Source organism: Drosophila suzukii, chromosome 3, assembly GCF_043229965.1.
Source record: "Drosophila suzukii chromosome 3, CBGP_Dsuzu_IsoJpt1.0, whole genome shotgun sequence".
Taxonomy (NCBI): Eukaryota; Metazoa; Arthropoda; class Insecta; order Diptera; family Drosophilidae; genus Drosophila; species Drosophila suzukii.
In genome coordinates, this window is record NC_092082.1 from 16,674,179 (window position 1) to 16,687,153 (window position 12,975).

Genomic DNA, 12,975 nt, shown 5'->3' on the forward strand with positions numbered 1-12,975 from the left:
ATTTATTGGATCTCTTTTTAATCTTTTAGATTTGATTTAAAAGTAAAATGTCTGGAAATAATTTAACTGAATAAAAATAAACAGAAACCAACTTATAATGTTAAAATTTAAATAACTTTAAATTTGTGTCTTTAAAAAATTAACAAAACTTGCATTTTTATGGTTTTTGTGATTGCGATTTAAAGAAAAATTATCCCTTTAAAATATATTTTAAAATAATATGCTATTTATTTCGTCAGTCCTCATTACATCTACCTTAAGATTTTTTACTAATACCCTAAACATAATCTTTCATCAGTCTTTGAAAAAAGGTTTTTAATAACTAGGCAAAGTTTTAAAAATCGAATGTTACTTTATGTATAATTTTGGAACTTAATTAAAAGTCTCCTAAGGGTACTAGAGTTCCGTTGGCCAAATTAGTCTTTCGTTCACTTCGTATTTTGTTTTTGGGCCAGGGCTATGACTTCATCGTGTTGGCCACGAAACTAACCAAATAATTCTGACAGTCAGTTCCCATAAATCAATGTCAAAGGTTTTTTCCTTCGTTTAAGGTTTGTTTTGGGCTTTGGGCTGGGGACTTTGTTAAATCATTTTATTGTGTGCGAAGCAATTTCCTTATGATTTCCTTTTGACTTTTACTTTTTCCTGATTGCCCAAAATAGAGGAGTTCAAAAAACCCATTTACCAAGTAGGGCGATCACCAAATCCTAATCGCTTGAAATACTCGAAACAAAAACTCATTTGCATACCTTGGCATGAGCTCACTGCTTAGTAAGGCCCTAGTCACACCCCAAAAACACCTCCCAGTAACCCCTCCCCAAAGACCCCCTCATTATCCCAATTGTCTGGCACTTGTTGTGCGTGTTTTTGTCAAAAATTTCACGCATCGTTTTCTGCTTTTGGCGGCGGACACATACAAATTGACTGTTTTACAACCTCAGACTATGTAGCGAACCCCTCCCCCGTCTACTATATAAATTCAGGAAAAGCTTTAAGCTTTTTCTTCCAGAACTAAACTCACAACAAACCAAATTGCGAGTGGAACTTGTTGGTTTGATAAGACTTTGGGGCCTAACGTCACTTTTGTTATTCTGAGTTGTTTTTGGGTCTCGTTTTTTTCTTTTTGATAAATCGCTTAACCGTGTGGCTTTCGCTGTTAGTTTCGGTGAATAAAATTTTGCGAAATGAAGTCATCGCTTGAAAAAAATTTTAGGGGTCAGTATAAGTGTGTATAAAATCCAATCTTTTCCTTTATCACATTCAGAAAATTAGGAATTTATGTTTGCTCATGGTTTGTTTTGCCGTCTTTCGTTTTGATAAAATGTTGTAGAGGATTTTCTGGCCTTTTGTTGCTTCTATTTCACTCAACGAAAGCTCACTCAAAACAAAAATATCACTCATACGCCGCTTGGGCCTTTGCTAGCCAGTGGCTGCGCATTTGTCCAAACAGTTGAGTTTCGACATCGCCAGCATTCGCGCGCTTGCCTTAAAGTAGTTGGAAAATATCCAAGGAATACAAGAAACAATTTTTTGGAAATTTATTCAAGAGTTTTGGTACATTTTTAAAAACAAAATGTAAGTTATAAGGTTTTAAGAAATATCAGAAAGAAAGTTTTTTTTTAATTTTAAAGACTTGGTGTATCCTGTACCTTAAAAAAGATAGAATCCAAGGTTATTTTCTCGTTTAAAGAAAAAGCTGCTTAGGATTTCAAGAGCAGTTTCTGACCCAGTTACCGCCAATCGTGTTCCCCTTTTTCTATTGTTCCTGGGACATCATTGTTTTCAATTTCCGTTTGGAGGTCTGGTTTTAGGCGCAGTTTCCCCGCTTCCGTGTGTATATATGCGTGTGTTTAAATCATCAGTCTGAAATTCAAGAACCCCCAGGCCCCAGAAACCCCTTCTCCAAACTGGCGCTTGCGCGTTTCCCAGCTCCCAGTGATGTCATCTGGGCTAGTGGTGATGTAGGAATATATTACATACATATATTATGCCTAGAGCATAAGTCCCCTAAGTCAATGATTCCTCTATTGCGTTGCGTGCTGTATCAAAATCCCCTTTCCTTCCTGTTTCGGCCCCACACAAAAAATGTAATTTTAATTTATGCATTCAGTCCGAGGCGCTAAAATTTCAGAATGTTTATATACACACGTAAACTCATATCTGGTGCAGTATTTCATGTTTCTGCCCCCCCACCGATGTTTTATTTATAAATATACACCGAGATGACCCAATTTTCCCTTCATCATCTATTTGTTCTTCAGCCCACTTGAGGTAGGTTGGGCTAACAATTACGACCTCCCACTCGCCTCCTCTCCAGGAAGTCCATTCTGTTCTACACATGGCTATCTATAACCCATTCATATTCCTATTCAAATTCTGTCCATAAATATTCCCAATTAACTTTTACCATTTTGGTTAAAAAACTAATTAAAATGTTGGCAACGAATTCGCAATGCTCGACTGGAGCTGGATGAGAACTTGTTCCCCTGATCAGAAATACAGAGAAAGAAACCAAAACAGAGATGGGAAATGAGAAGAAGCGAATTATTTATGGTCTGACAGCCAAAGCGGATTATTTTTGATTTAGACTATCCACACTCCCCATCAGACTGCCTGATTTTCTGCGGTCTTGTTCGCGAGGGGTTTCTTAGCTTTGAGTTGTCAAAGACTTTTAAAAATGAGTGTACTTAATATGTAGAATCCAAATTTGTTCAACACATCCTGTGTAGTGATTATCTTAAAAAAATCTTAACATTGTTGTTTCCGGTTTCAAGACTAATAATTTATTACATCCGTTTTGTTTTTAAATGGGTTATAGATTCTTAACTTATTATAATGGAACATATATTTTCTTAAGAAATTTTTTCTTATGGCTAGCAGTAAATTTTCTAATTTAAATACAAAACCAAAGAAAGGAAAATTATAGTTTTTGAAGGATAGATCTTTTTAAAATACCAGTAGGTTACAATTTGTATACCTGCATATAGCGCATTCCCCCGTCGTTTTGTTTGGTTTTTGAAAATCTTAAAGCTCTTCTTGCATATTCCAACTTCTTTTGTCGTGTAGTTTGTCAACTTTTCTTGTTTCCCAGTATTTATGGGTTCCAATTACAAGTAGAGGCGGAGTAAAGGGTTCCATTAGTAATCTCCGGGGACGACTTCGGTAATTTGTTTCGTCTTGAGCGGAGTTCAAGTTCAACAACCTTGGTCTTGGACCATTGAGATGATTAATGACAGGCGGTCTTAAGATGCATGCAATGCTCTCAATTAACCAGTTGGTTTGAATACATGATTTCGATGGATTATCTGGGGAATATGGGCTATGAAATTGCCTCACCCCCGAGCTATTTAAAGCTGATCCCAAAGCAGCGTAATCAAGAGCCGGCGTAATGAGGCGATGACATAAGCAGTGACTCGATTCACTCATTTTTCGATTTGGGTTGCGAATGGGGCTTGGGGTTGGTATATAGATATAGTATTTGACATGCTCGACGGCCTGCATCAAGGTCATGGCGAGTGCTGCATACCCATACCCATACCCCCTTCCATTTCGATTTGTTAACATCTGTCCAGGCACAAGCCACAGCATCATAACTCACGGATAGAGGACTCCAAACTGGTTGCAGTCCCAATCTTATCGCCCCCTTAAATGGTTCCCCAAACAGCTTCCATCTCTCCTGGGGCTTTAACTTCCAGCCTTAAGTGGTGCGTAATTAATGGCCCCGCCAATAAATGCTCACGTTTTATTTACTGTTTATGGAAGGATGAGGATTCGGCTTCTCTGGCATACAATACCTTTTCGACTTCGTGTTGGGTAGCCTGTAAACAAGGGGACAATTTATGCTACAAGCAATTTTAAAACTAAATTATCATCCTAATTTATGCCACGTTCGATGGGTAACAAATTAAGTAAGGTATTTTTGGGAATGGGTAGGAAAACTTAAGATAAATAAATAAAATACTTTTTTGGAAGTGTGGTAAATGTTTATTTCGAAATAGTTCCCCGGTCTTTGTAAATATATGCTGAAACCATATTTTAATTGACTCTTATTATTATTATTAATTTTTGGTTGTTAGAGTCAAGAATTTGTTAATTTTTAAAGCCAGAGTCGTGATTTATGTTAAACCTAAAGCAATGTGCCCCCAACCAATCTAAAGCTATGGTAACTGTATGCTAAAGACGTATCATAATAGATCCCGCAAGCTACCGCTAAGTTCTGACCCCCATAGAGAAACCTAGGTGAGTCAAACCTGTTGACTATACATATGTTTTTGTTTATATGGGTTTTGCAAAAAGACGATAATTGGCTTCGTTAGGGGACGGGGAACCAAACAGATGACGCCATTCCATTATTAGATCTCTCCCAAATTTTCCTTTGCTTGTATACCTCTCGAAAATCATCTGAGAGAGCTTTAGGTGGGTATGGCTGTGTTATTGTCCAGTATAAACTCTGATAGCGTTGCGAAAGGGTATTGAGTAAAATACAGATAAGCTTCTCGTAGAGCTACGTATGGGGATAGAACCTCGTTAGTTGAGCAAGACAGACAAGACCCACCACAATGTTGGTGAGCGTTGTGGCCCACAGGTGAGCAAATGCGTAGGTGATTTAATGCTTAGGAAATATTGCGTGATAGCAGGGACCACAACAAAGTTGTAAAAGGAAAACTGACCTATCAGGCTATGCATAATATCAACTGTAATGACCCTCATTTCAAACAAGCAAACAGAAGAGTTTTGGTCATTCTGTAATTGCGTATTGAGTATTGAAAGTCTTAAGAGTCCCTAATAATATTTCTTTAAAAATGGTGGATAATCTTAATCCTTTTTACCTGGAAATCTAAAACATCTATAATAACGACCCCAATTCCGAATATTTTATAGATCCATCATGTCCGAGGCAGCAGCAGCTAATGGAAGCCCCTCTCCAGCTCCCACCCCTGAGGTTCCCGCGGCCGAGTTGGCTCAATTGGCTCTGGAGGATGAGCCCAAGGTTAGCTTCTCGGATCAGTTCAAGGCCTTCTCCAAGTTCGGGGACTGCAAGTCCGATGGCAAGCTGATCACGCTCTCGCAGAGTGACAAGTGGATGAAGCAGGCCAAGGTTATCGACAAGAAGATCACCACCACGGATACGGGCATCCACTTCAAGAAGTTCAAGGCCATGAAGATCTCACTCAGCGACTACAACAAATTCCTGGAGGATCTGGCCAAGACGAAAAAGGTGGAGCTGTCGGAGATCAAGCAGAAGTTGGCAGGCTGTGGAGCTCCAGGAGTTGTTTCTGTTTCGGTGGGTTATTAAAACCTTAATTTAAAAATAATAGGATTTTAAGTCCGTTCTAAATGCTGCAGATTCCATTAAGTCCCAGTATTTAAATTTATGACATGTAACAAACATAAAGGGGAAAGAGGGAGGACCATGTTCGAATAGCCCCTCTAGCCATTAATTTTTTTTATCAAAACTAATTTTTCAATTTAAATGCCTATTGATCAAAATATGTAGTAATCAAATTATATATATTTTTATTTTTGGCACTTAACTAATTTTTGTTTCAAATTTGTTTTAGGCTGGAAAAGCAGCAGCTGCTGTGGATCGACTGACGGATACCAGCAAGTACACTGGTTCCCACAAGGAGCGCTTCGATGCCACCGGAAAGGGCAAGGGTATCGCCGGCAGACGGAATGTTGTCGATGGATCCGGCTATGTGAGTGGCTACCAGCACAAGGACACCTACGATACCGCCCACTAAATGGGGAATCCACCGTTTACGTCCGCCCACCCTCTCTTAAAACTGTCTTTCTAACTTTTGTGTTTCCTTAGTTAATGTCTCCCATTTCGTTTGGTAGCTGCAATAATTTATCTTTGTGTACATAATCTAAGTTTGTGATAATTTAAGTGCTTACAAATAAATTGATATATTTTGATTTCGTTTTTGGTTTATATTATTATGGTTTCCTTGCGTTCTCCTTCGATACGTAAAACTCTGAAGCGGCCCAAAAAAGTTCAAAAGCAAATCCCAATCAAATTTATATATATTTCATGGTATTCGAATCCATGTTTGCTAGACCTAAGATAAGAGATAAACTTTTAATATTGCAATTTGTGAACGAAATTTAAATATCATATATAGAAACCAAAGATATACGACATACAAATGTTATGTTCTCATAAGAATTTTGCTTGAATAAAAGAATTTAAAAATATTTATATTGAAATCTTTTTTATTGGATAGAAATCACTAAAAGGAAGGATTTTACTTCCTTTCTTAACTAATAATTTTTTAAAAACCATCTTTTATTGATATCCCGAAATCGCAAAGTATTTCAGAAGTGTCTAAGTAAGTTCTATCCCGTTGAATGCGGAGAAGACCTCATTGGAAAAATGTTATTAAGAGATCATTGCTTTATCTCTAGAATGACATTATCATTGATGCAAAGCTGACATCGCGAAAACCAGAGCGGTGTGAAGCAGACTGAACGCTAGAGCGACCAGAAGACGATGGAAATCGATATGGCGGCATGAGCTTGCATAATCCTAACCCAGAGCAGGTGGAAAACTAGCTATTGATTGCAGCCGATCCAAAGTCACTCAAAGATATATCATATAACCCTCGGATAATTACTATAAAAGCGACGAACAATGCTGTTCCAAGTCAGCAGTGCAACTGAGGAGCTCTAAGCTTGATGAAGCCTCAAGGAATACACCCGACTACTACAAATATCAGCCAGACCAAGATGTCCTTTCGCGGCAAGAATGCAGTGGTGACCGGCGGAGCTGGAGGAATTGGTCTGCAGGTGTCCAAACAGCTCCTGGCCGCCGGAGCAGCGGTGGGTCATATAAACCACTTTATATAAAGTCATTTCTCTAACTGGCGTTTACCAGAAGGTGGCCATCATCGATCTACAGGATAACCTAGAGGAATTTGTCAAACTTCGGGCCGCTCATCCCACGCAGAGCGTGATGATCGTCAAGATGGATGTGGCCAACAAGAAGGGTGTGGAAGCCACCTACGAGGAAATTGCCAAGACCTTCGGCAACATAGATATTGTGGTCAATGTGGCTGGCATTTTCAATGACAAGGATGTGCAGAGGACTCTGCTGGTGAATCTCGGTGGCATCATCAACTCAACGCTGAGCGCCTTGCCGTACATGGGAAAGGATAATGGCGGCAAGGGCGGCATTGTGGTCAACATGAGCTCGGTGGTGGGTCTGGATCCGATGTTCATTATTCCCGTTTACGGAGCCACCAAGGCGGGCATCATCAACTTTACTCGTTGCTTGGCGGTAACAAGAGTCATTTTGTTATTTGTCGAATACAGTTTTATATTAAGCCTCCTCTCTCCTCCAGAATGAAAAGTATTATCAGCGTTCGGGCATCAAGTTTGTGACTGTCTGTCCTGGAGCTACGATGACGGATATGTTTACCAACTTTACGGAAAAGATCATTTTTCCGGAAACCAGTGACGAGACCTATAGGATCCTGGATAGGTTGAACAAGCAGAGTGCCGCTGATGTCTCTCGCTGCATTCTGAATGTCCTGGAGAAGGATAAGAACGGAGCTGTCTATGTCATCGAGGGCAAGCGCGTGTTTCCGTTGGAAATGAAGGCCCAATGGACGGGCAAGGAGCAGGCCCTATAAGCGGGGCTAGTCCCCCATATCCTAAACACACACTATACAAATCTGAACATGGAAATTAGTTATTTAATAAACAAACGAAGCACATTTATAAGTCCTTTTTGTGATTAGTCCTCCCGCCAGCTGACCAGCACCTCGTCCGTTCGGAATCGCTGGGTCACAAAGGCCTCTTCCAGGGGCATTCTGGTGCCAGAGCGGAACATCTCTGCACCGGCATGGGCAATCATCAGCCCGTTATCTATGCAGTAACGTTCATCGGTGGCAAAGAGTTTGCCGCCTCGCTCCTCGCACATAATACGCATCATTTCCTGCAGCCGCTCATTGCAGCCCACGCCTCCCACTATGAGAACCTGGGAAAAGGAATTCGGTTAGCTACAGGTGAGTACGGGGAAAAGGGGCTCTTAGCTTACCTCATTGGAGCCGCAGTGGGCCATGGCGCGCTCTGTGATCTCCACCAGCATGGCGAAGATGGTCTCCTGCAGCGAGTAGCAAAGATCGGCTTGGCTATAGTTAATGATCTCTTCCTCCTGTGGTTTCTTTCTCTTATTTTGCCTCCTGCCCGGCTCAGCCAGATCCTCGATATAGGACAATATCCCCGAGAAGCTCACATCCATGCCTTTGACGACATAGGGTAGTTTAATGTAACGATTGCTCAGCTTGGCTAGCTGCTCTATGTTGTAGCCTGGACTGGGATCGTTGGACAGCTTTATGATGCGGGCAAATCGATCCAGACAATTGCCCACAGCAATGTCTATGGTTTCGCCAAAGATGCGATACCGCTGATTGGAGTAGGCAATCACCTGGGTATTTCCGCCGCTAACATAGAGAACAATGGGATTCTGGGCGCCGGTAATAAGGCGACCCATTTCGATGTGACCGATGCAGTGATTCACGCCCAGGAGGGGAATGTCCCACAAAAGCGACAACGTGCGGGCCACAATGGCTCCAACCAGCAGAGGAGGAGCCATTCCTGGGCCTTTTGTGTAGCAAATAACATCCAGGTCCTTGGGTTCCAGCTGGGCCTCCTTTAAGCTGGCCTTGACCAAGCCCAGGATGGCTTCCCTGTGATGTTTGGCCGTCTCCTTGGGCAGGAAACCTGTTGAATAGGTCGTTAAGATGAAATCTGTAAAAAGCCGGTTGCTTAGAGTCTTCAAAATACCTTCTCCTGGTGGGGTTATGTACGTTCTGCGCACATTAGCCAGCACTACACCATCCCGAATTATGCCTATGCCAATTTTATTGGCACTGCCTTCAATGCCCAAAGCGCAAACCATAATAAAAATGTGTTAAAAAATATAAGTAATTTTGTAAACAAACACCAGTGTGCCCGTTTTTGCTTAATAGAAAAATGTATTTTAAAAAGTGGTCACTTTAGACAAACAGGACTGCCAACTCTTCTAAATTAACAGCTGCTTTGCAAATATCAAAACTTTTGTTGTATAGCAAAAGTACGCGAATTTCTACTGTAAAATTTAAACAAATGATAAAATAACCCAAAGAAATTATGGAACCAGCTCAGGCAACAAAGCCGGCTGAGGTGGAGAGTCTGGCCAAGGTGGAAAATGGCGATTCAAGCCGGGATTTGGGCCATGTCGAGGAGAAAACAAGTGAAGACGTGGAACAGAAAACGGATTTTATTAAACAGCAGCTGGAAGAAAGCGATTCACAAAGTGAGCCTCCTGAAGGCCAATTAGCGGACCAAGATGAGGCCAAAATGGAGCAGGATCTCAAGGCAGCTGTGCTCGAGCAAGTGCCAATTGAAGAGGAAGGACTCAGCCTGCGTTACAAGGATCTGCAGGCCCAGGAAGTTGAGGAGGAACTGCAGCAGAATACTTCAAAACCCCCGCAAAATGACATATTGTCCCATGTCCATTGTCTGGCACAGTTGGAGGAGCAGCGGCGCAACTACGAACAGCAGCTGGAGCAACTGCGCACCTCCAACATCCAAAAGGACAACATGATCACACTCATCCAGCGGGAGAACGCCATTCTCGGCAAGGAGAAACAGGCTTGCCGAAAGGAAATGGACACGGCCAACAGGGAAAAGGAAGCCACCGTCATCAAGTTTGCCATGAAGGAGAAGCTACTCATCGACGCCAAGAAGGAGAAAGAGGCGGTGGAGAAGCAGCTGGCCGAGGCCAAGAAGGAGGTCAAGAATGTGTCCACCAGATTCTTGGCTGTGAGCGAGGAGAAGTCCCGCATGACGTACATCATCGATGAGAAGGTGGGTTGATATATATGCAGTGCAGTATAAATTCTATATCTCAATCATTAATCTGCCATCACAAAATGCCTGTATAGATAAATAACCTCTTATCAAAACATTTTATCTTGGTCTTATCAGTGCAACGAAGTCAGGAAGTATCAGCGGGAGTGCGAAAAGTACAAAACGGAACTGGGTCACTTGGAGTCAAAGCTGAAGTATCACATCAACAAGCTCAACATCGAAACAGAAGCCAAGGCGGTAAGTGACGATTAACTAAGTGTTATTCTCATTCATTCATTTTTATGTTCTTTAAAGGTTGTAGAACGCAAACTGGAAGAAGAGAAGAATGCACCCAATAAGATGGAGGAAAAGGCCAATGGTTGGTTTGGTTTTCCCACGGATAAAGTTCCAACATTTATCCCCTTCTCCACTTACAGAAAAGCTAAAAATGGAATTTGAAGCCAACACAATACTCTTGAAACACGAGATTACCAGCAAGACTGAGGCTCTGGATAAAGTCACCAAAGAGCAGCTAAAACTAAGCGAAACCAACAAGGAATTGCAACATCAACTTCAGGAGATTACCACAGAGGTAAAGTCAAGTTCTTTACGTATTGTTATATGTATTTAATGTTTTCTGTTCCGGTGTCATTGCAGCACAACCAGCTTACAGAGGAATTTAATCGTTTAAGAGATCTACATAATTCCGTAGAAGCTTCCTACAGCAATGAGCTACTTAACTCTGCAAAGCTCAGGGGACAGCTAGAAGAACTCCAGCTTCTACGTACTCAAAACACCATGTATGTAATAATTATCAATTCCCTTATAAATATAACTTTTTTAAAACGTCTTTAAATGTAACTTATAATAATTATTTATATTTCCTTTCCAGAAACGAAGAAAAGCTGTCGGAGGAACAACAGCGAGTCCAACAACTGGAGGCCTTGGCCCAAGACAACGAAGCGGACTTGAAGCAACTGAAAGTTAAAAAACAGGAGCTGCTTACTATAAACAAGGAGATGAGTGAGCTAATTGTGCAACTGCAGAATGACATTTGTTTGGCGGAGGCCAAGGTGAGTGAAAATAAAAATGAAAAGATTTAACAAAAAATTCTACATGCCCCGGGTGAGGCTCGAACTCACGACCTTAAGATTATGAGACTTACGCGCTGCCAACTGCGCCACCGAGGCCATGTGTAACCCGCATTTTAAGAAGACCCTATAAAAGCCAATAGCAGAAGCCTTTGAAAGGGAGCATTTTAAGGATCCATTATAATCAGAATCCATGTATCTTTATTTGGCAGGCCCAAGGACTCGATGCTAAAAACAAGTTACTGAAGCAGGAGAAGCTTTCCTACGACTCCAAGTACAATCAACTGGAGCAGCAGCTTAGCTTGGAGGCGTCCGAGAAGAGCGAGGAGCGACTGCTATTGGCCAAGCATTTATCTGAAAAGACCAAGTTGTACGAATTAACCAAGCAGAAGCTGGAGGATGTCCAAGGCGACTACGAGGCCACTCAGCACAAGCATGCCACCGTGCTGAAAGAGCTTCATCGGGAGCTGAACAAGTACAAAAGGGGAGTTACGGAATCTAAGACTCCCATCAGCTACTGCAGCAATTGCCAACAGGCGATCAATGGCTACCCCGCAGAGAATCCTTCGCAGCGCACTCACAGTCGCTCCAGCAGCCACGGCAGCCTGCACAGCGGCAGTCGGCGGGCCAGCGAATCCTCCGAATCGGAAACGGTGGCCAGTAGTGCCACCACTGTGCAACAGCCGCCACCGCAGCAAGACCTGCAAGCGGTACCGTCCAAAAAAGTACTCGTGGAGCGGATTCTGCGTCTTCAGCAGGCCACGGCCCGCCAAACGGAGCGCATCGAGTTCCTGGAAAATCACACAGCCGCTCTGGTAGCCGAGGTACAGAAGAAATCCAAGGTGGTGCAGCACTACATGCTCAGGGATCAGACCGCCGGCGCACTAACCACGTCTCGCAGTGATCAGAACAAAAGCGAGCTGGTCAAGTACGGAAATGGCATCATGGCGGCGATTTATGGCGGATCCTCGAAGGCGGGCGGCGAAAGCAAGGCCATGTCCTTGGAACTCTCCCTGGAGATCAACAAGAAGTTGCAAACTGTACTGGAGGACACGCTGCTGAAGAATATCACGCTGAAGGAGAACCTCGATGTGTTGGGTATTGAAGTGGACAATCTCACGAGGAAACTACGATCCCTAGAGATGGGTAGCAAGTAAAATCCGGTCTTCTTAAACACTGAATTCCATTCCATAGTCGAACCCTTGTATAAATAGTGTACAAATCGTATGTTCTTATGTTTAAGTGTATAATATATGTATTTAATATTTTAACAAAGTACCAGGCTTATAAAATTCCCTCGTAAAGCTTGGCGCTCACGGGCTTTGGCTGTCCCAGGCCCAGTTCGAAGTTAATAGTTGGTTTCTCACCATCCTTAGCCAATCTGGCCAGTTTGTTGTGGGTTAGTTTGTAGTGGACCTTCATCTGGGGATTGGGATTGCCCGTTTCCTCCGATACCAGCTCGCGGAGCAGAGGTGGAAGGTCAATCTTGGTGGGCAGCACCACAGGTTCAAGCTTCTTCTTGTTTTCCAGGTACTTGGCCTCCTGCTCCTGGGGCACCAGCTCGTAGTCCGCCTTGTAGCTAGTGCTGTAAATCTCCACGGGCTTGGGTTGGGTCACTCCGCGCCAGGTCTTCTCCACGGTGACCCGCACCTTGCGGATCTCCCCGGGCTGCTCGTCCACCGACTGCACCTTCAAAATCCGCATGTAGCAGGGCTCCGGATATCGCTGGAACATGTTACGTATGAGCAGGCGGCCCACACCCCAGTTGGGTAGCTCGGAGACCAGCTCCCACAACGTGTTGCCGCGGAAGTCCGTGGTGCGACCGATGTACTTGATCACCTTTTGGGCCATTTTATCGGGTTATTTAACTAGTTTTAATTGAATTTTAAGGTAAAAATGAGAAAAACAGTGCGGTTGCCATTCACCGGGAAATCGAACAGCTGTGCCGGCTGCTTTAACAGCGCTGTTGAGAGTTAACAGTGCTGTTAAGGCAAGCGATTTTTTATGTTGGCAATGCTTCGCGCCATTTAAAACTCATTTGAAATAG

At 42.7% G+C, this 12,975-nt stretch overlaps 5 protein-coding genes and 1 non-coding gene across 8 annotated transcripts; 3 read left to right on the forward strand and 3 right to left on the reverse strand.

Moving 5' to 3' along the window:
- Nucleotides 1–1,442: 1,442 nt before the first annotated feature.
- On the forward strand, nt 1,443–5,919 carry ringer (tubulin polymerization-promoting protein ringmaker). Of its 2 annotated transcripts, none has more exons than XM_017076415.4 (3): nt 1,443–1,575; nt 4,882–5,284; nt 5,562–5,919. In XM_017076415.4, exons 2-3 carry the CDS (start codon nt 4,889–4,891, stop codon nt 5,742–5,744), a joined length of 579 nt encoding a protein of 192 aa, XP_016931904.1. In that variant the 5' UTR covers nt 1,443–1,575; nt 4,882–4,888; the 3' UTR covers nt 5,745–5,919. The 2 variants fall into 2 exon arrangements, with proteins under 2 accessions (XP_016931904.1, XP_016931903.1); XM_017076414.4 differs by lacking the exon at nt 1,443–1,575 and adding an exon at nt 4,446–4,585.
- A 711-nt stretch (nt 5,920–6,630) lies between these two features.
- On the forward strand, nt 6,631–7,718 carry Pdh (Photoreceptor dehydrogenase). 2 transcript variants are annotated; one of them, XM_017086401.4, is made up of 3 exons: nt 6,631–6,822; nt 6,881–7,279; nt 7,344–7,718. In XM_017086401.4, the coding sequence occupies exons 1-3, from the start codon at nt 6,679–6,681 to the stop codon at nt 7,632–7,634; spliced, it is 834 nt and encodes a 277-aa protein (XP_016941890.3). In that variant the 5' UTR covers nt 6,631–6,678; the 3' UTR covers nt 7,635–7,718. The 2 variants fall into 2 exon arrangements, with proteins under 2 accessions (XP_016941890.3, XP_036670778.2); XM_036814883.3 differs by having other exon boundaries at nt 6,632–6,822; nt 6,878–7,279.
- Nucleotides 7,678–8,972, reverse strand: Tcs3 (Probable tRNA N6-adenosine threonylcarbamoyltransferase Tcs3). Its single transcript, XM_017086426.4, has 3 exons — nt 8,791–8,972; nt 8,042–8,727; nt 7,678–7,981 (listed from the first exon to the last, which is right to left on the reverse strand). Exons 1-3 carry the CDS (start codon nt 8,903–8,905, stop codon nt 7,739–7,741), a joined length of 1,044 nt encoding a protein of 347 aa, XP_016941915.3. The 5' UTR covers nt 8,906–8,972; the 3' UTR covers nt 7,678–7,738.
- A 75-nt stretch (nt 8,973–9,047) lies between these two features.
- Golgin104 (Golgin 104) lies at nt 9,048–12,203 on the forward strand. The gene is made up of 7 exons (XM_017086402.4): nt 9,048–9,855; nt 9,976–10,095; nt 10,153–10,216; nt 10,275–10,429; nt 10,495–10,637; nt 10,730–10,910; nt 11,141–12,203. Exons 1-7 carry the CDS (start codon nt 9,136–9,138, stop codon nt 12,083–12,085), a joined length of 2,328 nt encoding a protein of 775 aa, XP_016941891.4. The 5' UTR covers nt 9,048–9,135; the 3' UTR covers nt 12,086–12,203.
- On the reverse strand, nt 10,955–11,027 carry TRNAM-CAU (transfer RNA methionine (anticodon CAU)). Its single transcript has one exon. It is a non-coding gene; the product is annotated as a tRNA-Met (tRNA).
- On the reverse strand, nt 12,158–12,872 carry mRpS34 (mitochondrial ribosomal protein S34). The gene has a single exon (XM_036814884.3). It carries the CDS (start codon nt 12,777–12,779, stop codon nt 12,213–12,215), a length of 567 nt encoding a protein of 188 aa, XP_036670779.1. The 5' UTR covers nt 12,780–12,872; the 3' UTR covers nt 12,158–12,212.
- Nucleotides 12,873–12,975: the final 103 nt, after the last annotated feature.

Coding starts and splice junctions, on each gene's coding strand:
- Tcs3 (XM_017086426.4), bottom strand. CDS start 8,905: ATGGTTTGCGCTTTGGGCATTGAAGGCAGTGCCAATAAAATTGGCATA. Junction 8,728..8,790: donor CATAACCCCACCAGGAGAAG/GTATTTTGAAGA, acceptor CCTATTCAACAG/GTTTCCTGCCCAAGGAGACG. Junction 7,982..8,041: donor CCCACTGCGGCTCCAATGAG/GTAAGCTAAGAG, acceptor TCCTTTTCCCAG/GTTCTCATAGTGGGAGGCGT.
- ringer (XM_017076414.4), top strand. CDS start 4,560: ATGTTGGTGAGCGTTGTGGCCCACAG. Junction 4,586..4,881: donor GTGAGCGTTGTGGCCCACAG/GTGAGCAAATGC, acceptor AATATTTTATAG/ATCCATCATGTCCGAGGCAG. Junction 5,285..5,561: donor CAGGAGTTGTTTCTGTTTCG/GTGGGTTATTAA, acceptor AATTTGTTTTAG/GCTGGAAAAGCAGCAGCTGC.
- Golgin104 (XM_017086402.4), top strand. CDS start 9,136: ATGGAACCAGCTCAGGCAACAAAGCCGGCTGAGGTGGAGAGTCTGGCC. Junction 9,856..9,975: donor CGTACATCATCGATGAGAAG/GTGGGTTGATAT, acceptor TGGTCTTATCAG/TGCAACGAAGTCAGGAAGTA. Junction 10,638..10,729: donor CTACGTACTCAAAACACCAT/GTATGTAATAAT, acceptor TTTCCTTTCCAG/AAACGAAGAAAAGCTGTCGG.
- mRpS34 (XM_036814884.3), bottom strand. CDS start 12,779: ATGGCCCAAAAGGTGATCAAGTACATCGGTCGCACCACGGACTTCCGC.
- Pdh (XM_036814883.3), top strand. CDS start 6,679: ATGAAGCCTCAAGGAATACACCCGACTACTACAAATATCAGCCAGACC. Junction 6,823..6,877: donor TCCTGGCCGCCGGAGCAGCG/GTGGGTCATATA, acceptor GGCGTTTACCAG/AAGGTGGCCATCATCGATCT. Junction 7,280..7,343: donor ACTTTACTCGTTGCTTGGCG/GTAACAAGAGTC, acceptor TCTCTCCTCCAG/AATGAAAAGTATTATCAGCG.